Source organism: Coniophora puteana (genome assembly GCF_000271625.1).
Source record: "Coniophora puteana RWD-64-598 SS2 unplaced genomic scaffold CONPUscaffold_23, whole genome shotgun sequence".
Lineage (NCBI taxonomy): Eukaryota > Fungi > Basidiomycota > Agaricomycetes > Boletales > Coniophoraceae > Coniophora > Coniophora puteana.
In genome coordinates this window covers 154,704-179,842 of record NW_006913075.1, presented here as the reverse complement: position 1 = coordinate 179,842, position 25,139 = coordinate 154,704, and the positions used below count along the sequence as shown (strand labels likewise).

The 25,139-nt window shown below is 52.1% G+C and overlaps 7 protein-coding genes across 7 annotated transcripts; 6 read left to right on the top strand and 1 right to left on the bottom strand.

Annotated features, from left to right (window-relative positions):
- Positions 1-1,463: 1,463 nt before the first annotated feature.
- Positions 1,464-3,391, top strand: CONPUDRAFT_78343 (uncharacterized protein; the record flags this gene model as incomplete). Its single annotated transcript, XM_007777605.1, has 5 exons — positions 1,464-2,741; positions 2,790-2,945; positions 3,044-3,095; positions 3,117-3,278; positions 3,339-3,391. 5 exons carry the CDS (start codon positions 1,464-1,466, stop codon positions 3,389-3,391), a joined length of 1,701 nt encoding a protein of 566 aa, XP_007775795.1.
- A 5,165-nt stretch (positions 3,392-8,556) lies between these two features.
- On the top strand, positions 8,557-9,528 carry CONPUDRAFT_86072 (uncharacterized protein). Its single transcript, XM_007777604.1, has 4 exons — positions 8,557-8,585; positions 8,641-8,676; positions 8,726-8,786; positions 8,836-9,528. Exons 1-4 carry the CDS (start codon positions 8,577-8,579, stop codon positions 9,021-9,023), a joined length of 294 nt encoding a protein of 97 aa, XP_007775794.1. The 5' UTR covers positions 8,557-8,576; the 3' UTR covers positions 9,024-9,528.
- Positions 9,529-10,266: 738 nt separating this feature from the next.
- On the top strand, positions 10,267-12,491 carry CONPUDRAFT_133488 (cytochrome P450). Its single transcript, XM_007777603.1, has 9 exons — positions 10,267-10,675; positions 10,742-10,785; positions 10,843-10,924; positions 10,978-11,057; positions 11,107-11,411; positions 11,465-11,563; positions 11,623-11,633; positions 11,681-11,860; positions 11,926-12,491. Exons 1-9 carry the CDS (start codon positions 10,274-10,276, stop codon positions 12,364-12,366), a joined length of 1,644 nt encoding a protein of 547 aa, XP_007775793.1. The 5' UTR covers positions 10,267-10,273; the 3' UTR covers positions 12,367-12,491.
- Positions 12,492-12,983: 492 nt separating this feature from the next.
- Positions 12,984-15,351, top strand: CONPUDRAFT_133484 (uncharacterized protein). The gene is made up of 5 exons (XM_007777602.1): positions 12,984-13,153; positions 13,235-13,352; positions 13,414-14,053; positions 14,144-14,309; positions 14,366-15,351. The coding sequence occupies exons 3-5, from the start codon at positions 13,983-13,985 to the stop codon at positions 15,299-15,301; spliced, it is 1,173 nt and encodes a 390-aa protein (XP_007775792.1). The 5' UTR covers positions 12,984-13,153; positions 13,235-13,352; positions 13,414-13,982; the 3' UTR covers positions 15,302-15,351.
- A 614-nt stretch (positions 15,352-15,965) lies between these two features.
- Positions 15,966-20,161, top strand: CONPUDRAFT_133481 (importin alpha re-exporter). The gene is made up of 15 exons (XM_007777601.1): positions 15,966-16,309; positions 16,367-16,537; positions 16,620-17,021; positions 17,079-17,141; positions 17,209-17,325; positions 17,377-17,847; positions 17,909-18,055; positions 18,113-18,246; positions 18,309-18,424; positions 18,475-18,631; positions 18,688-18,779; positions 18,835-19,138; positions 19,205-19,384; positions 19,439-19,582; positions 19,636-20,161. Exons 1-15 carry the CDS (start codon positions 16,106-16,108, stop codon positions 19,955-19,957), a joined length of 3,024 nt encoding a protein of 1,007 aa, XP_007775791.1. The 5' UTR covers positions 15,966-16,105; the 3' UTR covers positions 19,958-20,161.
- Positions 20,162-20,275: 114 nt separating this feature from the next.
- CONPUDRAFT_113828 (uncharacterized protein) lies at positions 20,276-22,690 on the top strand. The gene is made up of 6 exons (XM_007777600.1): positions 20,276-20,456; positions 20,515-20,805; positions 20,863-21,084; positions 21,139-21,566; positions 21,627-21,709; positions 21,778-22,690. Exons 1-6 carry the CDS (start codon positions 20,322-20,324, stop codon positions 22,593-22,595), a joined length of 1,977 nt encoding a protein of 658 aa, XP_007775790.1. The 5' UTR covers positions 20,276-20,321; the 3' UTR covers positions 22,596-22,690.
- Positions 22,691-23,956: 1,266 nt separating this feature from the next.
- On the bottom strand, positions 23,957-25,083 carry CONPUDRAFT_160458 (uncharacterized protein; the record flags this gene model as incomplete). Its single annotated transcript, XM_007777599.1, has 2 exons — positions 23,957-24,892; positions 24,949-25,083. 2 exons carry the CDS (start codon positions 25,081-25,083, stop codon positions 23,957-23,959), a joined length of 1,071 nt encoding a protein of 356 aa, XP_007775789.1.
- Positions 25,084-25,139: the final 56 nt, after the last annotated feature.

The following is a 25,139-nucleotide window of genomic DNA, read 5'->3' as shown; positions in this document are numbered from 1 at the left end:
GCAGGTAATTTAACGTTACGATCCTCAGGGGACCGTTCTATAGTCGGCATCAGAATGTTCAAGAACACTCGACATTCTAGCACTCTTATGCCCTTACAGCTAGGCTCTTGTGCTTCTTTACTCCTGGGTCCTGACGCTGGACTCAGGGACCGGGGACAATTCACTCCGACTTCTCGGTCATTCGCACACTACAGTGCCGGACAAGCAAAGTCGACAAATTTGGTAACTGACTTTTGACAGTACTTTTGGCCAATTTTTCATCGGGAACGGGTTCGGAAAGGCAAAAGGAGCTTAAAAAATGCCTTCCGAAGTTTTTCCCACGACTTTTGGCCGCGATCAATTTTTTGAGAGAAAAAAATGCAACTTTATAGGGGTAATTGCCTTATTGGGGTGTCTTATAGTCACGTAATCCATGAAGGAAGATGCTGATTGAGCAAGAGAATTACCATAGTATCTTTAGTATTGCCGCGGCTCGAAAAACCAGCTCAAACCGACCCCTCAAAATGCACTTTCTTGCTACAATACCGATTAACGAAGTATGAATCTTCGCGGTTTTTAACTTCTACACAGCAACGAGGTATGCTATCTAGACTGATAATGTTAATGAGTCCTTTCATCGACTTGGTTCCAGCCAGTTCGCCAAATGCGGCAACACTAAGTATCTTGGCAGGGCAAGGATGAAGGGGCACCTCCTCTACCCACACCGTCAAATCGAAGTATGAATATTTGAATCCCCAAACTGTGGTCTGACCTCTCTCTCAAGATTATAGGGGCTGTGTACAGCTTTTCGAAGGTGAAGACTGGGGTTAAGCTAATTTATGAGCTATTGGCTCGACAGATTCTCCTGATATTCACTGGGGACGGCCCTCCAAGCATTACAAGACATTCTAGATACTTTATAAAAGATATAAAAATGGTCAATAAAACGGGTGACCGGCGTGTTCTACCCTATACAACTCGCTACTAAGATTTTTTAAAGGAAAACTGAGACCAGGGCCATCATCAGACAACCGAAAGGAGCTCAAAAACGTACCTCCGAAGTTTTTCCCACGACTTTTTGCCGCGATCAAATTTTTGAGGGTTAAAATCCGTAAATGGTAATTTCTGAGGGAATAGCTCGATAGTTTTCTTTGAAATTTATATGAGAACCTCCTTTAGTTAATATGTATCGATTCCGATGGTTATCGGAGGTAATAAAAATGGTCGACCAAATTGGTCGACTTTGCTTGTCCGGCACTGTACCAGTATGGAAATCGGTGATCTGACTCTGAAACACTCCAAGCGCTCGCGACGCGACGCGTCACGCGTGCACTCGAACCACCACCTGGTCCTCATCTCGCTACATCCCTTTGCTTACCCGTTCATTCCTTCCAGCTTTTGACACACCATATGTACAAGTTTCTCACTACACATTAAAATCTCAGCCGCATGCTGATTCGTATCCCCACAGCCGCCCACCCCCTATGAAGCCTCTCCAGACTACCTTAACAGCCACCGCCCAACGAACGAGCAGCACCTCACCAGACCCACAATCAATCACAGTCGAGCGCCGCTACTTCCGCTTCGGTTTCAAAGCCTCTACCGCGCTGCAGCGTTCCCCCCTCGCGCACAGACTCGAGTCCCTTCCAACCTCAGAGGACAGTGTGAAGCACCATGTAGCATACGACATCTACACCGGCCCGGGCGCCCCACCCCCGCCCCTCGGCGGCCCCGACGACCTCTACGTCAACCTGTCCGACGCCCTCCTGCACGCAAAACTCGTCGGTGGCTGGACAAAGTGGCCGGGCGTCACACAGCCCGCCAAGGGCTTCCAAGAGCTGCAGAATGTCCTTCTCTCCCACCCGGATTTCTCCGGTCTTGATATCCCACACACGATGCGCTACCTCTGGTGCAACCCGCGCAGGGACATGCTCGGGTGGTTCGACGAGTCCTTCATCGCCAACAACCTCACGTTTCTCGGCAAGATCTGGGCCATGGCCTCCGCGTCGCAGCGGCTCCACAGGAGATGGCAGATCAAAGCATGGATCGAAAATCGCGCGGCGTCTGCACGTCTCCAGGATGCACTGAGCGACATGGACATCAGCAATGGCAACAGCAACAGCAGTGAGACAGACAAGGACACCACGGCAGGAGAGAGACATGCCGGCACCAACGATGATGCCACGCGCAAACACAATGCAGAAATTGCTCACACACCGTCCACCTCCCGCGCGCCTTGCAACCCGTATACGCAAGCACCCACACCTCCCCAGGAACCACAGCCCGAGCCCCGCATCACAGTAGAAACCCACTACATCTTCTTTGGCCGCAGAGCATCCGCAGCGCTATGTTCCTCCCCACCGCTTGCAGACAAAATCGAGTCCACCTCCGCAGAGCACAGCTGCATTGTCAGCTACGACCTCTACACCTGCCTCCACAGCGGTGCCCCAGACCCAGCCCTCGGCTGCCTCGGGGACGTGTACATCAATCGGTCTGATAATCTCATGTACGCAAAGCTTGTGGATGGGTGGACGAAGTGGACAGGCATTACACAGCCAAAGAAGGTGCTGCAGGCACAGCAAACCGTGCTCATCCCTCACCCCGAGCTCGGCGTGCTCCCAGGTGGGTGCTTCCTGTGGTGCAACGTGCACAGGGACGTGCTCGGGTGGGTCGAAGAGTCCTTTGTTGCGCGCGCACGCAAGTACCTCCAGAAGCGGTATCACAAAGTGTCCGCATACCAGCGTCTGAACGGGCAGTGGATGGTCTGAGAGTGGATCAAGAAGCGCGATCAAGGGTCGACATGTCCTCAGGGTCAATCGGGCATCGCAGAATCGGACGGCAGGGACGGCGGGGATGGCGGGGATGGCGACAACGATGGCGGCGATGATGATTGTAATACAGCAGATGAAGATTCAAAGGACGCTGGAAAAACTACACGTACAAAGGCGGAAAGCAGTGCATGCCAGGTTCGTATGTTGTCCGCCTTCAATGTACCTCTGTGTAATCGAGTACCCAGTTCCAGGAACATAGCAACGAGAATGAAAGATGACCACGCCCCCTCAAGAAGAAGCAGTACAAGAAGTGTATCAAAAAGCTCGAGCTGGATTTAAAGCAAGGTAAATATCCGCATCTTACAGTCCTCCCTTCTAGCTGGCTTATTCGATGCTACGACGGGACAGCCCAAGAACTTGCCTGCAGACAAGACAACACTATTCGAGTGCAGGAGCAAGAACTTCAATCCGTCCGGCAGCTTTGCGCGGATTTGACGGGTGCTCAGCACTCAGCAACGGACCTTGGAGGTAAGCAGCGGCTCTTGTGCTTTAACCTCCGCCGTGAGCTCATGTACCTGCCGACCTTAGGTTCTTCCAGCCTCCTCTCATTCCACAGAAGGCTCAGTGCTCTCCAGTGCTGAGCAAGTTTAATCTAATATACAAGCCCTACAGTTGTGCATGTATTGTTTCTGCACTACTTACTCGATCCACCTCGTACCCAGCCAGAAGCGGTGATCTGTGACCCCATGTAAATCCCACAGACTACTCACAACACAGGCAAGGTAATTTGGCAATGACGCATACACGGAGACCTTAGGGCCCTTGGTCTTGCCTGCTGCCTTGCTCTGCGTGAAATCGAAAATATGCATACATCAGCAAAGTCACAGCAGCCCACGGCAAATTGCGGGCTCGACTTGCTTTCACATTGGCATTGCCAACAACGGTAGCGGGATTCTCTTTGAATACTTCACCTTCGCGACCTCGACATCGCCTTCTCAATAAGACCCACACTCTTTGGTAGCAGCCTCAGCTAAGGCGTGTCTTGAATGCTCAAGTTCAAAATCGACAGTGATCAAGTCCTGACCTTGCATGAACGACCCTCAATATTCTGACGTTTCTGTTCTACTGAAAATCCTCTACACCCTTCTTATGGTACACAAATGCACTCAGTGAAGCCAAATACATTTCCATGCGATGCAAGGATGGCATCCCCGAATATACAAAAAATCAGCCCACTTAGCCTTTATGCAAACATAATGTTTACACAGTGTCTAGGGCCAGTCAGGTATCCGTGTTCAAGACACTTGCTTCTGACATGAAATTGAACCGTGACCTGGTTCTGACGTTGCCCTTCAGCTTTTGGTTCCTATCCTCCGCTTCCTAATCCCAGAACCCTGATACAACTCAAACACACCAGCAGAGACGTCAAGGAGACGTGCACGGTAGCCCTGTTCTCATATACTTCAAGAAACTTGCTCAGGTTCGGATGGCACTGGAAAGACTTTGCTATGCTTGCTTACACCGATCTACATGCAAACCCACAGCTGACATGGCCGCAAGATCTTCTGGCACTGATCATTCAGCCATCTCAGATAACGAACAAGTCTCCAAGACGTGTTCGAACGGAACACCCCGAGTTGAGCAAGGATTCATCCTCTTCGGGAACAGGGCGCACACAAGGCTGAGCTGCTCATTTCTTCCGGGTAGATTTGAGCCCACACCATCAGGAGTCAGGCCCAGCCACCGCGTGGCCTTCAACATACACAAGGCTCATGGTGCTCCAAGTGCCAAACTTGGCCACCTTGGAGACATCTACCTGGATCTTGGTGACTACGATCAGCTCTAAGCCAAGCTGGCGGCTGGTTGGGTGAGGTGGACCAGTGTTTCACCTCCTTCGGATGGCTGGAAGGGATGGGCAAAGCTCAAGAAGGACCTGATATGTCATCCCGAGTTCTCTCAGCCAAAGGACGAGCACTTTTTGTGGTGCAACAGTCATAAAGGGACGCTGGGCTGGATGGGTCAAAAATGTGTGGCTTACAACGCGATGTTGCTCAGCCGGTTATATCCAGACCTGTCGGAGCCCCAGTGGCGTCAAGGAAGATGGGTTGTTGAGAAGTGCATCGGGGGAAGTACTAATGAAGATGAGGAGGGAGACGGGTAGAATTGTGGTTGAAAACAGTACCAAGGTCAGAGTCAAGGCCATATGCTTAATGACGGAGACAAAGGACAGCGAAGAGGTTGGGTCTCATGGCTTCATCACTAAAAGTGCAGTGGACTTACATGCAAGCAATAAGGCCCACAATCGCTTACAGGGAGCACAGTGGTCGAAGCGACTTAGGGTAAGTACCTCGCAAGTCAAACAAAGCAGCTTCAACTTTGACAAGACGAGGAGGATTTGACAGAAGCCGATTCGAGCGTGTCAGCATCCAGGTAGGGTTACAAGGCTGAGTCTGCTTACAGGCACTGTGACCTTTGTAGGCTGTACAGGCGCTGTTTACGATGCAAGGCCAGGTCATGAGTGCAGTGGACTATAGCGATCACATCTCTTACAAGCCAATTTATGATTATAGCACACTTGTGATTTTCCATTGTTATAACATACATGAGACAGACTAATGTACAGCAGCAATAGTACATGACAAAAATTAACATAATTGTTGACAACACGAGAGAGTACACGAAGCATGCAGATGGTCAAGAACACATACAACTCGAGTGGACGAGAACAGGGGCTCAAGAAATTACCTTGAAGAAAGCGCGTTGAATAAGAGAGCAGCAAATAAGTATCATGATATGAGTGACAAGCTACCGAAGTGGGCGTGTTAGACTCGGAAACACGACAGAAGAAACGCACGAGAGGGTATGGGGACCGTGTTTGAGGGCCGGGATGCACGTCTGTTGCCTTGGTAGGCAGTCTGTCCTTGTCAGAGGCCTTGGTGCTGATGTCCGAATTGTGACGGGGAGACGACAGGCGGCGAGAGGGTGGTGCATTATGACGGGGAGAAGGTTGGCAGCGAGGGGAAGTCAGGCGAGAGACGCCTGTCTCTTAAGTATCAGAAGCTCTGGCATTCCAAAGTCCTTCTGCTTCTTCTACGCCCTTTTGTCCTTTCACCCGTTCCCGCTTCTCTGGTTCTCTTGCTTCTCCCGAACCTCCTGAACCGTCATGAGCTGTCTACTTCTGCATTCAGACATTCTGGGATAATGAATCTACGCTATACAGTATATATATTAGCTTGTGGTGTGTGGTTGATTTCGGATGGTCGCAGCCAAGTAGAATATAGGGGAGTTGCCGCATTTGTCATCGGAGTCTGAAATTGAATTCGCGACACTGTCAATTTTCTCTTTCGAGCCCCCTTGGTTTCTTCGCCGCTCCGCATGTGCTGTCACACATACAGGAAGTCGCTCTTGGGCACAATAATTGTTCTGGGTGCTTCCCTTTGACAGCATATGGTGGATTCGGCTCCAAAAACTAATGCCCACCTAACACACAACCATGAAAAAGAGCTGTGTATGTGTGGGTTACTAACCCCAACCTTAGCCCGGAGTAGTGCGCCAGCACGTACAAGCCCGGTGTCAGAGTGTGAGTAGTCTTGTACTCGGGTATCAAACATATACAATTCTGGCAAGGCAGCGACATAAATATAGTGATGATGACAAGCTAACTTGATGCCTTGCCAAACGGCACCCCATTTAGACAATATCTCACATGGCTTTACAATTCGATCTCGAACCTCACAGTGCCTTGCACGTGCGATTCGAGTTCTGCAGACCTCCGGTATAATTTACAAGAGCTCGTATATTAATGTAATTTCTCAGAATGCATGATAAGGTCAACCCTATTCTGACAACAGCCACAGTGGTCGATTGTCCGGCTGCACTTTCTGTGATGTTCAAACACAGGTGTAGTGACGATACAAGTCAGGTATGTTTCAAGCCGCTGCTTCTCTTCGTAACATGGGAATGACATGTTCCAGAGCGGCGCTGTCAGAGATGCAGGCGACCCCGATAACGATCATGCTGATCCATCAAGAACTTCCGGCCCAGTCTGGAAGTGACAGTGTCTGGAGCAGAACCCCAACACCCAAGAAGGCGCTTCTGCGCTTTCACTATCGTACAACCCGCTGATCACTGTCACAGAAGATTACCACTAGTCCGAGCCAGCCAAGCCCGTAGATGCGCCGGAGCAAGCACTCACCTTCATATCGGAGTACATTGAAACGGTTCAATTTGAGCTGTGGCAAGGTGAGCCTGCGTTTAGAAACGGGATCCATAAGCTAGCTAACAGGGTGCACTTGGCGTGCTACAGCTCGCACGGAGGCCGATGAGGATACTACCAACCTTCGCAGGTGTATCGCAGGGCTTGATGTTGACCTGAGACAAGGTGAGTACTAAACCTCACAAGTTTCTAGTTGTGTGCCTAAATATCAATCAAAATCATCCAGCCCAGCAAACCGCTGCTCAGTGTGAATCAAAGTGCGCATCATATGTCGAGAATATGGCCAAGCTTGAGCTAGAGTTAAAGCAAGGTAAGCCATGCGCTTCAGCTCAAGGGTAGACACCGGTTAAACCAAGTCACCTAGTATGAGAGGTTGATTCCACCCAAAAGAATTTGATACATGCACATGGGGAAGCTTTGTGCGAAGCTGAAGAGCGCTGTGCTAGTTTATTGAACGTCCAGCAACAGATTTTGCATGTGAGCCATGATGTCTACACGCCCATTCAATGCTGACGGCGTATACCCTGATCAGCTCGCACAAAGCCCTTCGGAACCCGCCAGGATATTGATTTTCCCGAAGACCGAAGAGGCATAGATTTCACTAAGCTATCTTATGCCATAACTCCCACAGCGGTCCTAATCATTTAACCATTACTGTGTTCTGCCGACATCTATGGTGCGCACTTGGGCCAACTGTGAAAAAGGACATTAATATTCGTCATGGAAGCGTACAAATATAATGTCATGCAGTCTACATGCTTTTCACCGAGTAGGTCATGTACCAGCCCTGTTCACCGGACACGGGATGTCCCCACCGGAAGGCAAATTATCAATGCTATACAGCACAGGGGTCGAGTGCACAGCGTGCAGTATGCGTTGAATGGATGACCCACGTTATCTACTGGCTGAGGTGACCAGTTTGCTTGCACGCGGCAATCAAGCACCGGACAGTGGCTTAAGAATTATTCATATCATGGTGAGGAAGACACATGTCAACATGACAAGCTGCAATCATCAGGGGCATGTACCTCGTGTTGGCGATGACGAGGTTCATACAGCAGTTGGAATGGAACATCATGTAAACTGCGAGTGAGACGGAAACCCAGTATAATTGATTATGGGGGACTGCCAACGGAGAGTTGCTCCCGGGGAAGGTATCATGATGTGGATGTGCACGTTGGCATTTACACTGTTCTCCTTTTATTCTGAGAACGGATCTGAGAAAGTTAGAGAGTGGAGGGTACGTTCGAGTCAAAGACGGCGGGTGTGTGCTAAATTTAGTCCTTTACCTTGCCTTTACCCTGCATTCTTTCCCTATACATAGTACATGTGCTTGATGCTTCTGCGCATCGCCTTCTAAACTCTTCTATCTCTTCAAAGATTCTCGAACACTGATATCTATCATTCCCTGCTGTGAAAACCTATGCCAAGTCACTGTGCCTTTGGGCTGTACATGTTGTCTCAGCACGGGACACTCTTTATCCTATATATACCTCGCGTACCACCTAGTACCATGTTCTCGCAGGATTCAAGAACCCATTTCTCTTTTCAGCATTACCTCTTGTACCAGAGTCTCTATCCAGCCCTCTATTTCATCGTCACAGTGAAGGATGTCCCAGGTCAGTGAATCAGTGAACTCCATTGTTTCATCAGCAATAACGCTGTAATTTGAAGCCAAGCGCACATGATTCTAGCAACAACATTATGAATGTAAGTGTTTCCGCACCTTGACTCTGTCAATTACTAATTGGGCTATCAGATGCCTGCATCAATTCGAAGGCGAGACCCTGCAGCTGGCCGCGACAACAAGCCCCAACAAGGTGTGTAGTTTGAGAACTCTTCGTTCAACCGAGGATCTCACAACGGCAGGCACAGAACCGCTTCAATCAAGCAACAGTCGACAAATAATTTCTAAACTGAAGAAGATGCTGGGAATTACAGGCGCGCGACCAGCGAACAAAGATCCCATTGGGAACTTCGCCAAGGTACTCCCGCGCAGTACACCACTGGTATCCGTCTGTAGAGCAAAACCAGACTGTCTCTCAGCTACGTTTTGATCCTTGTGCGCGTCGCTAACTTCACATCAGCGCCTCGCTGCCCACCCCATACGGAGTCCCCGAGACAACGACGAAGACTCCGAATCGGACAACAATGACGAAGGACACGACCGTGCTCCAACCAGCAGCGCTCCACCTCAAGCCACCGAGGAAGGCGCACATGCCAGAGACCAGACTATGCAGGGATAACACAACATGAACACGCACGAAAGTCAGACGAGCCAAGGGGAGAACGGGTCAATTGACGTGTCCGCAGCGCAACGCGGCGGCGCAGGGTGGACCTTGGTACGGACGAGCATGTGGGGAGTGGGGTCTACATAGCGGAAAGCCATTTTGCTACGGGTGTTCGAACGAATGATGGACCTTGCGTGTGTAGTTCAGCTGTGGATTCAAGGAGAGCAAGGACGGCGCCATTGCCGAGAGAGTGGTTGTCACGAGCAAGGGCGCGCAAAGGCATTCGCGAATCCATCCAAGTTGATTATTGATTATTGAATATTGATTGGTCTAAGACAAACCTGAGCTCATGTGCGATGGGATTCCTGGCATAGAGCACGAGCTATATGAAGAGTTACAGTCTGGATGATGGAAGATATAAGCTCCTTGGTGCGCTGAACGTAATTACTGACCTCCAGACTCTTCCTTGCCACTCTCATTCTCGTTCCTTGCCCTACCGCGACCGCCCCCGCACACTCCTGTGAACAACCATCGAGCTCACCTGGCTGGCGTGGATATTTGATTCATAGCGCAGCATCCAGCCCACGCAGTGCTACGGTACTGTTGAAATGGTGCACGTCAGAGATGGCCGCAAAGACGCGTACCAGGGACTCTGCATCTAGTCATCAGCGCCTGTGCAAAGGGCCGACAAATGTTCCCCGCGCGCTTCGGGGCAACGTTTGCTTGATAAGCAGAATTGCCATATATGGGGCTGCGGTGCAGGTTTTATACCCAGTCGCGTCGGGCGCGGTTGTAACGTTCCATCGAGTTCTCTTTCACCATGTCGCGAGGCTGCCCTGGGATTGCCTGGGACTGCCGAGTGAACAGCAATGCCTTGAGCGTACGCGTTCAAACGGCTTGATGGGTGGGTTCTTGAACGCTTGCTGAACCATAACGGGGGCGCGGAGCCGCACCTCCGAGGAGGTATTTGTCAGGGTAGTCAGGGGCTTCGTGACGTTTTCACCAGACCCTTTCAACAGCCATAAAGCCTACTCCGCGAAGGGCTCCTCATACTCAACTTCCTCAGCTTCCCAATCATGTCCTCTATCCTTGACAGCCTTCCACAAGTCTCAGTTGACAGCCTGCAAGAGGCCGTTCTCAGCCTGCGCCCTTTGAATGTTGCCGCTATTTCCGTGGGTGTCTGGCTCCTGCTCAAAGTTGCCCGCACCGCGCGCCGGCGTCTGGCCTCTACTCGATTGAGAGGCCCTCCACGAGCCGACCTCTTTTTCGGCCAGGGTCGCTATGTTGAAGAAAGCAAGGACACTGCCTCGATATACGAGGCTTGGGAGCATGAATATGGCTCCGTCTTTTCCATCCCATGGACACTCGGGATGACCAAGGTCGTGTTGTGCGATCCCAAAGCCGTCACGCACTTCTATCAGTACGAAACGACACGTTACGACAAGTCCAAGGTCAACAAGCATCTGACTCGGAATTTGGTAAGCGCTTGCGCTGCGTTGCTTGATCACCAGTCTTGTGGGCTAACTATCGATTTGTTATAATAGGCGGGAGACAGTGTCATCCTCGCCATTGGAGATGATCACAAGAGGTCAGTTTGTCCATTATCTCGCCGTGGCATGTACGCTCATTGCGCTTCACGATACAGGCAGCGCAAGGCGATGACTCCGGCTTTTAGCAACGCCTCTATTCGCAATGTCACGAGCACGTTCTACGACTCTGCGTACAAGGTTAGTTTCATGCTTTTACCATGCCTCTCGCCGTCGCTTATCTCATTTGTCAGGTTGTCGAAGCCTGGTCGTCCATCCTTGAGTCCTCAAACGACAACATCATCGAAGTGCAGGGCTGGATGAGTCGCGTTTCGTAAGCATCATATAATACATATTCATGCTCCTCTCTCACTTCTTTGAAGCCTCGATTCTATCGGTGTTGCCGGCTTCTCGCACGACTTTGGGACACTGGACGGCAAGTATTCCAAGGTCGCCGATGTCTTTGAACGGTTCCAGTCAACCAAACCAGGCGTCTTTTTCAACATAAGCATTCTCATCGGACTCGTCTTCCCGGCAATTATGAAGCTTCCTATAGCCCGCTTGGCGCTCGCCAAAGAGCTCAACGGTGCCCTCAGTGTTGTGGCAAAGGATTTGATTGAGCGCATGCGCCAGGAGAAGGCAGGATTGGCCGAGGGCCAGAGCGACAACTCAGTTATCGGACTATTAAGTGAGGTCATCCTTCCTTTCCACCGGTGGGGAATGCTGACCATCTTCTCGCAGTCAAGGCCGGTTCTCCTGGGGCGGAGCTGTATATGTCGGAGGATGAAGTTCTTTCACAGATCAAGTTGTTGCTGGTCGCCGGCTACGAGACCACTTCAAGTGCGTTGATCAATTTTTGTACTGTACCTAATAATGAGCTAAATAACTGTTCTCTACAGTCAGCTTATCAGTAAGTCACTGGGCGCCGCGTTTGGAAGAAATACTAACGTTCCCTAGTGGGCACTTACTGAGCTCGCGAAGAACAAAGACGTCCAAACCAAGCTCAGAGAAGAGCTCTCGCAGTTTGTTGGCAAAGACCCCACATACGAGCAGCTCAACAACGGATTGCCATACCTCGACGCCGTGGTCCTCGAGACGCTCAGGATCCACGCGCCAGTGCCTGAAACGACGCGTCTCGTGAGTTTCTATTTATCAGTCCGGATATACTCTATGCGGCTCGCTAACCTCGCATTCTTACATAGGCCGCCGAAGATGACGTTATCCCGCTCAGTGAGCCCATCAAGGACGCGTCCGGCACCCCACGCGACCACATCGTTGTCGCCGAGGGCACCCAGGTGACCGTCTCGATCCACTTCGTCAACCGCTCCGAAAAGTTCTGGGGCCCCGACGCGAAACAGTTCAAGCCCGAGCGGTGGCTCAACCCGGACGGGCTCGAATCGCGTGCGAAGGAGATCCAGGGGCACAAGCACCTGCTCACGTTCGCGGATGGCCCGCGGATGTGCCTGGGCAAGGCATTCGCGCTCTCGGAGTTCAAGGCGGTGCTGTCGACACTGGTGAGGAACTTTGAGTTTGATATGCGGGATGCGAAGGCGGAGGTTGAGATTGCTCGTGGACTGTTGCCGCGCCCGAGGATTGTTGGTGAACAGAAGGTCGATCTTCCTCTGAGAGTTACTCGGCTGTGAGTTAGCCTCGTGTGATGGGTGCTGTCGTGGCTTTAGACATACTTACATTCGTGTCTGTGGACAGTAGTAGTTTTACGCTTTCTTATTTATAATTCCCCTTGAATATCCCTCTTACTATTTTCTTCCCTGTCTTCCCTAGCTAGGCTCTTTTAATCATTCGTTTACATTGTAAAGACAGCTCGAATTTTCATTCTGAAGTTACAACGATTTTATGTGTGTCGCAGCGTTGTGGTACCGAGGTCTCCGGATTGTCTTCGGACGTCTAATCGTGCGTCTGCAGTTGAAGATAAATAGGGGTAAATGCAAATAAGAAACAACAAGGAGGAGGACGCGTCTGTGGCACGATGCTTTGCAACGCTTCGAGCCTAACGCATTGTGACGTCCAGAACGGCATTTGCTAAACCTGCGTCTACTTGACCTTCTTTCTCTTCACATTTGTTTACGATCCAGGGCAATGCAAATCAACATCGCGCTTATATGGACTCCTCTGTTTGCATGCTCGGTATCACCCAAACCGAAGAGAAGAGTAACAGCGTTCAACATCTGTCAGGACGAGCCCACCCAGCTTGCAGGCGCAACTCACATGCGGAACGATGTGCGTATACGCTAGCAGGTGGCACAAACCTATCAAACAGAGGAAACTAAACAAGGCTAGTCTAGCAATGTCCCCACTTATGGCGGTGAGCGCGGTAATGGAATGGACGCCGTGCGACCGGATCGCCAACCGTGCCTTCGTTGCGGCGCTGGAATTTCGGGATATACACTATCCGACGTGCGTGTGACTGATGTGCGTCCTTCAGCTCACCCTGTAACACTCTCAGTCACCTCTAACATACCTACGCATACCCGCCCCACGTTCTCGCCACAGACTTTAAACATCTTCCCGTTTCCTCATCCCCGTCAACCAGCTATACCGCGATAGCAACATCCTCGAGGCCCCGCATGCCTCTCTCTACTCCTGACACGCTTCATGAACAGGATAGAAGGTACGCTTGCTGAGAACAAGTGATTCATAAGGCCTTATGTGGAGCGCTCTTCTCCTACTAGCGGAATAGCGCCCAAGAACGTTCACAATGTAGCCCGGACCATGTGCATGACAGATGGAGAGGTATTGATCTCGCTACGAACGTTCCATGCCGCGAAACAAGGACAGCGAACATAAAGGAGGTAAATCCAAATTTTCGTAGCAGAATGGAAGCCATGGAGCATCAACTGGGCATCAAATGGCTGAACCGAACAGGTGAAAAGTCGCGGACAGCCGTGTTGTTTGAAGACGACCTCATCTTTAATCTGTCGTTGGACTCAATGTCTAGTATTCTGGTCCTTTGACGATGCTGTCGCTCTTCAGAGTAGACGTGGCTCAATCGAACCTGTAGGACGCTCCTGTGGACAATCATGCGCTAACGGCATCCGTCGCAATGGTCTCCGCTATTCGACATTCTGTGGCACACGACATCTCTAATAGCACAGCGACTTCTGGGGCGCCACCAGCGCCACGTCCTTGTCGTTGTATATCCCAGTAAGTTCCCATGCTGATGTTTGGGTCCGGGATGTTGGGACGTCCCACATGTTCCTTAGGTTTCTCTTGGGATTAGATAAAAGTAAGTGTCCTCCTCATGATGACCTCCAGCATCCCCAGGTCTTTTCCCGCCTGTACAGAGGAATTTACAGCATCAATGGGCCATAGGTATGTGTAGACGTTTACTCAGTGTCTGTGGATCACAAACATCTAACTTGTGTTTTATACTTTTGCGCCCCCTTACCTGGATGGTGTAAGCCGGATAACCATCCTTGTCCTCTACTACGTCATGGCAGTTTTGGTGCAATACCCGGGGACCAAAACATACCGAATCGCGCTCCTCCCATTGATTTTCCAGGTCGCGTTCACGGCCGTCACCGCAATCGACTGCGACATCGCCGAAAACCCCAGCCTCGTCTCCGCGGTAAGCTTGCATGATACTGGATTCTTCGCCATCAGACTGACCGTTTGCCACTGTAGCCTGCCATGTTCGTGATAGTGATGCGGACCTCCGCTTGGACGATCGAGCACAGGTACTTGCAGCGTGGTCGCTATGGCTGCCGCACATATCCCTCCACCTCCGGCTTCCCATCTTTAAGATATACATCATGGGACGCTCTAGATCTTATGGTCAATCTGCGTAACATAGGCTGGGTTCCTGGTGGAAAGCCGCCCACATATACGAGCTCGTTGACCACCACGAGGATGACATTCTTGTTCATGGTGGTTCTACGGGCGCTGTTCTTTGCCATAACCTTCGACGTTTCCATCACGTTTCTGCGTTATATCCGCTCTGACGGTCTTCCCGCTGGGAGCACAATCTTCGAGAGTTCTCACCCTCTAGTCATATCTTACTTGCATACTATCCTTTTGGCGTATGCCGCACTCTTGGCAGGGTTCGCGTTCATGTCGCTCCTGTATTCCTGCGTTGCTTTCCTTGGCGTTTCCGTCCTCTTCCAAGTCCCAGAGCAGTGGCCTCCCTTGTTTGACGCGCCCTGGCGCTCGACGTCACTCCGGGAGCTTTGGAGTCAGCGATGGCATCAGCTCTTCCAAGAGCTGTTCATTTCGCTTGGCTCGCGTCCCACAAATAGGGTATTTGGGCGTCCTGCCGGTATCATTGGCGCATTCTTGGTCTCTGGAGTGCTGCATGATGTACGCCTGCGCGGGATGGGCGAGGGCGTTGATCCGAAAGTGACGTATGGGTTCTTTGTGTTTCATGGACTTGCGGTCATTGCAGAAGTCGTGTGGAAGGAGAAGATGAAGAAGGACGTTGGTGGCTGGGCTGGATGGGTTTGGACAGTCATCACGTCCACTGTATCTTGGTGTTTTCTTCTCGACGGGTGCGTCCATGCAGGACTATTGGATACCAGCCATGTGCAAAGGATTTCTGATACTATATTGCATGCTTACCTCTGAATGGGTTCGAGGCTCTGTATACACACTGCTTATGTATCTATCAACCGTGCATCTGTCCTTATTCATATCAGAGTGCCTACCTATATTTACAGGGGTATCGGCCTTGGACGTTTTGTTCCTGAAGCAGTTACTACGTCCGTTGACATACTCGCACCTGGGGGAAGTCTCTCATTCGACGCCCGCGACTTCGTTCTACACGTAAGAGCGAGCCAGTGGCTCAAAGCGACTTTTGTCATGTTACTTTTGAATTGAATACGTCGTTCGTACTGAGTACGTTATGCGAGGGCACTTGCGAGGTTCGATTATTAGGGCATGGCATTGACATGGCAAGACGACATTGATGGCAGAGATAGAGGTGAGTACAAACAGACGATAGCAGGGAGTACGCTGCGTCCTTCGTCTGGTTACAACCGCATCCATGAGGCCGAACAGCGAGTCGGAGTACTCGAACATGGTTCTTGGCTTTGCATACGTCGACTAGAAAGGTTAAGGCTAAGTTAGATCTGGCAGCAAGATGAGACTTTGTGGAGGCACCCACTGCCGCGGGAGGGGAAGCCTTTGGTGACGCGACCAAGGAGAGATAGGGGAGAATACAAACAGAGAACAACAAAAAGCACGCGTCTGTGGCACGGCACCTCGAGTTTAACGCAAAGTACCGCCTGAAGCAACATTTGCTCGCGCCCGATCCTCTTGATCTTTCCTCCCTCCCTCTATTTCTCGCCTTATTACGATTACGAACGTAAATAAACGAATCCAAAGTCGACCTAGACGCTTCAAAGCACCCAAGAGAAGTACAAGAACACAATGTCGGACCTCGCCGCACTTCTCAAGCAGTCCCTCGATCCCGCAACACGCAAACCCGCCGAGGCTCAGCTAACGGACCTCACCTCTCAGCCGGGATTCCTTCCCGCGTTGCTCGCCCTCGTTCTTGATTCCGCTCAGGATGTGCCCATCAGACTTGCAGGGGCAATCTACATCAAGAATATCGCGCGTACGCGCTGGGACGAGGTACGCTTGTCTCGCTCGGTGATCTTGCGAGGGTGCTCCCTAACTTGGCCTCGATAGGACGTGAACGGGATGCCAGAGGCGGACAAGGCTGCCCTGCGCTCCCAGCTTGTCCCTGCCCTGCTTGCACTCAGCGGACCCAGGGATCGCGCGATCCGCGCCCAAATAGCGGAGAGCGTCGCTCTCGTAGCAGAGGTGGACTTCCCGGATAGATGGCCTGAGCTGATTGATGTGCGTCTTCTCTGCTTCCTCAAATACACTTATACTAAACCTCATTGTCTTTATTACGCGTGCTCTCACCCTCATTGTACAGCATCTTGTCAACTCGCTTTCGCCAACAAACTACACGGCCACCATCGCCATCCTCGAGGCCTCGCATGCCATCTTCTCTCCCTGGCGTTCCCAAGTCCGCTCCGACGCCCTCTTTACCACCATCAACATCGTCCTCTCCCGCTTCGTCGAGCCCTTCATCGCTCTCTTCCGCCACACCGCCAACCTCGTACTCTCCCCTGACCCGAACGCTGCCGCGGCGAGCGCGGGGGTGAGCCTCGAGGGCCTGGCTCAGGCGCAGATCCTTCTCGTGGAAATATTCCATGATTTGACGTGTCAGGATCTTCCGCCTGCGATTGAAGACTCGCACAAGGAGTTCTTCGACCCCACGCAGGGATGGTGGATCCGGTTCCTGCCATGGGATCCACCTCAGCTCCGGGTGGACGTCAGTATCTTTTACGTCATATATGAACGGCCATGAAGATGTTAACGAGAGAGATAGGAAGACGAACCAACGCCATCGCTACCAGCAAAGTTGAAGACGAGGGTATTCGAGCTTGGCGAGGTGAGCTAGCTTTCTGATCGGTGCTCCTGAGACGCATTCTGACTGATCTTGCGCTCGGACTACGTAGCTCTACATCAAGCTCTACCCAGATCTGCTGCAGCAAGGCCCATTTGTCGAAGCCCTCGTTCAAGGCGTCTGGACATTGATCGGTGGAGACAAGGCCAAAGGTGTTGGCGACGACAGCGTACGTGGCCCTTCTCTCCTCTCTTCCATCCACCCAACAGTCCCCATCCAGCTCGTCTCGCAAGCCCTCCACTTCATCTCCACCGCCCTCCGCAGCGGCCACTACACCGCCCTCTTCTCCGCCCCCGAGACGATTCCCTCGCTCATCCGCGGCGTCGTCCTCCCTAACGCGGCTCTGCGCACGCACGAGGTCGAGCTGCTCGAGGACGACCCGCTCGAGTACGTCCGGCGCGACCTCGCCTCGGTCCCCGGCGTGCAAATCGCCTCGCTCGGCATCGGCGGCGGTGTCGGCGCGGGCGGGTCCGGTGCCGCTGCTTCCGAAGGCACGCGCAGGCAGGCAGCCGCGGACGTGCTGCAGGCACTCGTCAGTGCGGGCTTTGGCACGGAGACGACGAGCGTCGTGGGGAGGTTCGTCACGGAGGGGCTCGCTGCGTATGCGGGCAATCCGGCGGAGAGGTGGCAGGCGAAGAACAGCGCGGTGTTCTTGTTTGGGGCGGTTGCGGTTGGCAGCGGGAGTGTGCAGGTGAGTTTCGCTCGCTGTTTGTGTGATAGTACGACAAAGTGCTCAAGTTGGTATACTGTAGCACGGCATCACGTCGACAAACTCCCAGGTAGATGTCGTGCAGTTCTTCTCGGAGAACGTGTATGCGGATCTCGAGGCCCAGCCTGGCCAGACGCACCCTGTCCTTCAGATTGACGCAATCCGGTTCTTGTTGATGTTCCGTAACCAGGTGACCCGTCCAGTTTGTCAGAGGCAAAACCAACCGGCTAATGTGACGTTTCTAAAGCTAACAAAACACCAACTTCTCTCCGTACTACCGCTCCTCGTTCGGCATCTGAGCGCGGACATGTATGTAGTATACACGTACGCGGCCATCACGATCGACAGGATACTTGCCCTCAAGCGAGAAAACCGTCTGCTGTGCGTGCGGCGTCCTCGTGATATCAAGGCTGCTGGCGGAATACTCAATTCACTTTCGGCAGGTTCTCCCAGGCCGACATCCACGAAGCCGCACCGGAGCTGCTCAATGCCGTGCTGGCAAAGATCGAGAAGGCCGGCACGCCAGAAAAGGTCGCGGAGAATGACCACCTGATGAAATGTACGTTTTCCTACTTTGATCACCATTGTTATGCTGACTGTAGTTGGTAGGTGCAATGCGGGTCATCGTGACGGCGCGGCAGACGCTGACGCCTGTGTACCAGCAAACGCTCCAGAGACTCGTGCAGATTCTGGGCACGATCTCGAAGAACCCGAGTAACCCTAACTTTGACCAGTACATCTTCGAGAGTATCTCGGCGCTCATACGGTAAGCTACTCACCTTGTTGAGGTACGTTCGGATCTCTCACCAGGATCTCTCGCAGGTTCGTTGTGGCTGGGAACCCGAGTACACTCCCTACATTTGAGCAGGCGCTGTTTGGGCCATTCACATTCATCTTGCAGCAAGACATCGATCGTACATCTGCTTCGTTCATAGACGCTCGTCTATACGCTGACAATCCCCCGCATAGAATATATCCCCTACGTCTTCCAAATCCTCTCCCAGATGCTCGAGGGACACGCGACCGGCGTGCCCACCGAATATCGCTCCCTCCTCCCCTTCCTCCTCACCCCCGCATGCTGGCAAGCAAAAGGCAACATCCCTGGCCTCGTCCGCCTCCTGCGCGCGTTCCTCGCCCGCGACGCCACCGAGATGGTCCGCCAGAGCCAGGTTGCGGCTGTCCTCGCTGTCATCCAGCAGCGGCTCATCCCATCGAAGATCAACGACGGGTGGGGATTCGAGCTGCTGCAGAGCGTCGTCGAAAACGTCCCACCGTGAGTCCTCTCCCCCTTTACCAGGATTCCGGCAGCAAGGGCTGATTGTGTTGTCACTGCTCGCAGAGCACAGCTGAAGCAGTTCTTCCGGCCGATTATCGTGGTCCTGCTCACACGGATGCAGTCGAGCAAGACGGACAAATATGTCTATCTGTTTTCGTATTTCTTGCTGTTCTGCATGGCGATCGACGTTCAGGGCCTCGGTCCGGACTACGTCATCTCGACAGTCGAAGAAGTGCAGGTTGGGTGAGTGTCCGATACTGTCTGTGGCCGCGGTTATTGCTAACATCGCTCGGGTAGGCTGTGGTCCCAAATCCTGGTGAACTTTGTCGTCCCGCAGGCTCCGATCGTGCCCCACAGGGACAGAAAAGTGGCCGTCGTCGGGTTGACGCGGATGCTAACGCAAAGCGAGATCATGCTTCAGGGCACCAACGTGCAGGCCTGGTGCGTCTACCTCACAATCGCCTCCCTCAAATAGACTCTCACTCCCCATTTAGGCCACAAGCATTCGCATCCCTCGTCAAGCTCTTCGCAGAGCCCCAATACCTCAAAAAAGCCTCCGAAGACACCATCCAGGGCGCCGAGGCCGGCGTCACCCAGATCGACTTCGAGGAGCAGACAGCCGGCTACCAAGCCGCGTACTCGCGCCTCGCCGCGTCCGAGGCGGCGCAAACAGATCCCGTCGCGTACGTGCGCGACCCGCGGGCGTTCGTGGCGCAGGCGCTCAACGCCGCGCCGCCCAGGGTCCGCGAGCTGCTCGGCGCGGCGGACCAGAGCGTCGTGGGGCCGTTCTTGTCTGGGCTCGCGAACGCTGCGTGAGCGCTGGGAGGTGGGGAGATGATGAAAAAGGCGGATTAAGTCTGTTGCGCTTCGGTATGAGTTCTGCGTTCCGGTAATGACTTTCGTATATGACGTAGAATAGTGTTCAGTACTGACATGAGATGTTGGTTTCGTTCGCTGCCGATCAGAGAAAATGGTGTACTCATCTCATTGTTACATGCTTGGGTGATTCGTGCTCATGCCTTCGTTCAACTTTACCTGGTGATGGAAAAGAGGCTGTGATGTGGCTGTGCAAAGTTCGACTTGACTGCTGTTCGGCTAATTGCCTCCTCTCCAAAACAATCATCGCGCGCCGCACCGATTGGGGCTCAGCGTTTTCTGATCTTGTGTCAATCTCGTAATCATGGATGGACTATATGCCTATAACATGCGCGCTACGTTGCATGCACCCGAACCTCTGCGATCTGACAATCTCAAGAGACTCTTTAAGAGGCTAGCCGATCCGCACGAAGATGAGATCTTTGTGCAGAACTTCGCAGTGTGTCCTACGTTCAGCACCTCTTCTTCGCTGATATCAAGCTCACGAATCCCCAAAGGGCGAAATTAAGCACGAGTTCGCTGACAGTGGGAAGCTTGTCAACGATGACGGCCACAAACCACAATTCAGCTCCTTTGCCAATTCATGCCTCAAAGCAGGGCTCGTAAAAACTATGATGGCCGTTGCACGAGAGGAGTGGTCAACTCCAGGTGTACCAAAGGCGAGGTATATTGCACAATATCATGCATTGGAGGGTCTCTGTGACTTGATGCGGTCTGGAGATGTATCGGAGCGCCAGAGTTTGCTTAGCGAGATGTTACGGGAGGACATTGTAGGCCTGTGCTTACGGGTAAGCACTGCGATCGGAGTCGCACAGTAGGATAACTGACATGGCACTACACTGTAGAATCTGCAACATCGGTTGTGCCTCATGCGCCAACTAGCCGTCAACACTTTACGTGCCCTTGCAGCTGAATCCTTTCTAGCAGCCAATGTCCCGGCTTCCACCGCTGCTGACGTCATAGAAGGAGTCTGTCTCTACACGCTTGACGGGCCTGGATTTGTGATCGCACAGATGGACGACCCCGAGACAACATGGCAAAGTCAAATGTTCATGGATAAAGAAGACGTGAGTGCCGCAAGGTCTTCTGCTATCATGGCCCAACTTTCACGGCATCCATAGATACCCCCAAAGATCTCCAGCAGGTACTGCCCGAGATTCTATGCTATGGCTCAGGAGAGTGCCATGTGGACAGCACATGGTCTCCTGTCCACATACCCTCCTCCGACACAGGAATACTGTTACGGTATCCTCAGGAGAAAGCCAGGTATCATCGACCTTCTCCTTGATTGCGCGATACTCGACCGACAGCCATGGTACCCCGAGAACCAGACAGACTCCGTAGCTTGCGAGGTACTATCTTTGCTGTTCCAATGGCCGAGACACATAGTACCCGGTGTTGTAACGCCGATGGACAAGGCGTTCAGATCGCAGGAGTGGAAATCCATATTACAGTCATTGGCGATCCTGACATCTCGTCAGGACTGGGTGGAAAAGCTTACTGAGGTGTGGATGCGACTTCAAGAGGAGGATCTGATAGAACTTCGGAGGCAAGGACTGAGTGATCAGGTCAGATCATATTTACTGATGGTAGCGATCGTTTCGTACAGATACTTTCTAAGGGTCGAGCAAGATTATGGCGCGATGAACCCACCTAATGACGAAGACTTCAACTGTGTTTTCGAGTATCGTGGTAAGCTACTTCACACAATCAATCCATACACTCAGGAATTCACAAGATCCTCTTCTTTTATCCCACAGCAACGTCTCGGATCGGCATACTCCGGGTAATCACCACACTCACGTACGCGGCTGAATCGTGTGGTGTCACCAATGCACAGGTTGAATCCCTCCTCCATGTTGCCTATGTGGCATCTCGAAACGTCAAACCCAGCGGAGAGTGCGTCGTCATGAGGGACATCTGTGACTCTATGGAGAACGGGCACGAGATCTTCCGCTCGCCTATGTGGACAATTTCCTTCGCGGATGTGGCCGACGAGCCTGCAGAGATAGCTCCCGAGAGCATCCTTGGGCCCACCGCCCTCGTTCGCCTGCTAGTCATTCTCGCTCAGCGTAAAGCGCTAGACGGAATTCAAAAACTGCGCAAAGCGCCGATTGGACTCTCCCCTTCGACGTCTCTTCGTCACATCCGGCAGATCACGCACCCTGAAATCGTCCATAGGGTTGTCAAAATGGCTCAGGCACGTCTTCGTGCTCGACTGGATAAGGGTCGACAGCGAGTAGCGGTGAAGAAAAACGACGCCGATTGGAACTTCGCCTGTGCCGCGTTTACAAGCGCAGCTGAGCTCGCCGCGGCTCTGGTTGCGCTGGATGTGCATACAGATGGGGTGTACAGGGTAGACATACGCGGTGCGAGGAAGCAGTTGGTTATCGCTTTAGGGAACGCGGCACAGATGACACTCAACACCAGACGATATCAGCGGGCACTCCACTATGCGTTGGGAGCCGTTAGCGCAGCGGAAAATATACCAGGGGATGAAGAACTAGATCTAGAGATTACGGAGAAAAATAAACGGCGAATTAACCAAGCTAAATCGGGGCTACAGTATAACCGGTAGAAGTTTTATCTCTTGCTTTGAGACCTTTCCACGAGTACAAGCCGAATATCATGTAACGCATTCGTGTTCTCAACATCTCATAAGCCACAAGAATCCAAAAAGCTACCTTAAACGGCTCCAAATACTATGTAGTGCTTCTATGAACAAAGCTGTATATCGCAAGAATTGCGAGACCTCGCGAGGCAGAGGGGGTGACTTCAATTTATTGTGATAGGGTTTTGCGCGTTGCGACGTGTTGGAACTTCCAGAACCAACCCACCTGGGTGATTTCCGCGTCAATGTTCGGAACATGAGCATGATGTTTCCGACGGACTAAAATTCTCACCGGGCGAGGAATAAGACCTTTTTTGCTGTTGGGCCATCACACACCATTACACCGCATACCATTTCTTATAGACCAATTTGGATGACGGAAGCACACTAAAATTCACTGATAGGACCGAACATATGGATCAAGTTGCTTACGGCAACTTAGCTGTCAGATTAGGTATTATTGGGTGGTTCCTTGAAACTGCGAGTTTCGTCTCGCGTCTGGAGGGCACACTCTTTCGACGCTTCAAGTCGGCCTTCGGTATTATCCGTTATTAATGCATTCATGGTTCCATGTCTCCAATCGTCTTTATTCATAGCGAAAAGGAGTCTCTTATCACTAGTCACTGTCGTACACCCCCAGAACCGTTACCAACGGCCGAACGTCTGAGACACATCAAACTCCTCGCTTGTCGGCGGGTTATCCTTTTGGACACGTTTGACTATGACTAATTGTAGACAGCTGCTCTAACGCGGAATTAAGCACTGGCGCGAACGTCCCGCTTCGTTCCTCAAGACCATCACCAGCTCGAGCCATTGCTCATTCCTTCGCCAACTAGGGGACGGTAGAAAACAGACCAACAAACACACCACCAATATCAGGGGTTCTGAGGTCCTCAGGGAATAATTTCAACGAGCACAGCGACGTCGACTTAAGGAGGAGCTTCAGTCTTCGGATGCCCAAGGTGTTGGCTGGATTTCGTAGTATGGGAAGCGAATTCGCAGTAAGCTGCTGTTGACGGTGCGTGCGTTGCCACTCCTATATTGTTCTTGACCCTCCTGATTTACTCTACAGCAGGTCTGATCCAAGGTGAACTTCCTTACGAAGCTTTTCAACCGAAGATGAAGGCAAACCAAGAGGCGAACTGGTAATGCCTCAACAATTTTACCGTATTTTTGGACGAGTACGAGATCCAATGCCTTGTGTGTACGTGACAGCGGTCCTTGCAGTACGCCATTCTCTGCGCTGTTGATACTGAAATAATGAGTGGACTATGGTACTCTACAATGCACCCGAACCAAAACATATAAATACGGAGTCCTGGATTCCTTCAGAAGTAAGTACGCAAGAAAGTATCGGAGACCCTTTGCACCTGGCTCGTATCCAGTAGACCCGCCTTGACACACCCATCCATAAGAAAACACCAAGATCCAGTAAAAATAACGGCCGTCCAAATCCATCCAGCCCAGCCACCAATGTCTCTCCTCATTCGCTCCTTCCACTCGACCTCTACAATCACCGCAAGCCCATTGAACACAAAGAACCCATACGTCACCCTCAGATCGACTCCCTCGCCCATCTCGCGCAGGCGTACATCATGCAGCGCCGCTGAGACTAAGAACGCGCCGAGTATACCTGTCGGACGCCCAAATAACCTGTTGGAAGGCCGCGCACCCAGTGAGATGAATAGCTCTCGGAAGAGCTGGTGCCATCTCCTTCCCCAAAGCTCGCGTAGTGACGTCGAGCGCCAGGGCGCGTCGAACAAGGGCGGCCACTGATCTGGAACATGCCGGAGGAGGAGGACGGCGAAAAACGCAATACAAGTGTATAAGAGCGACATGAACGCGAACCCCGCGAAGAGCGAGACATGCGTCAATAGGGCAGCACGCATGTATGAAAGGGCAAGGGGTTGGGAGTCGTCGAAGATAGTGCTACCAGGAGGGAGACCATCAGGGCGGAGATAACGTAGGAGTGTCACGGCGACGTCGAAGGCTATAGCAAAAATGAGAGTCCGCAAAACCGCCGTGAACAAAAATGTAGTCCTCGTGGTCTTCGAGCAGTTCATATCAGCACGCGGCTTCCCACCAGGAACCCATCCTATGTTGCGCAGATTAACCATGAGATCTAGGGCGTCCCATAATGTCCTTTTTAGAGACAGTAAGTCGGAAGTTGGGGAATAAGCGGGCCAACCGAAGCGGTCACGCTGCAGGTGCATGTCCTCAATTGTCCAGCCAGAGGTCCGCATCACTATCACGAGCATTGCGGGCTGCAATAATACGCGGTCAGCACGCTGTTTAAGGACCCGGTTTAGAGCGAACATACCGCAGAGACGAGGCTGGGATTCGCAGAAATATCGTAGTCAATTGTGGTGACAGCCGTGAACGCGAGCTGTAAAATCAATGGGAGAACAGCAAGTCGGTACGTCTTTGTCCCCGGGTACTGCACCAGAACCGACATAGCGTAGTACGGGACGAGGACGGGGACCCAACTAGTACCAATCGGGTAGGTAAATG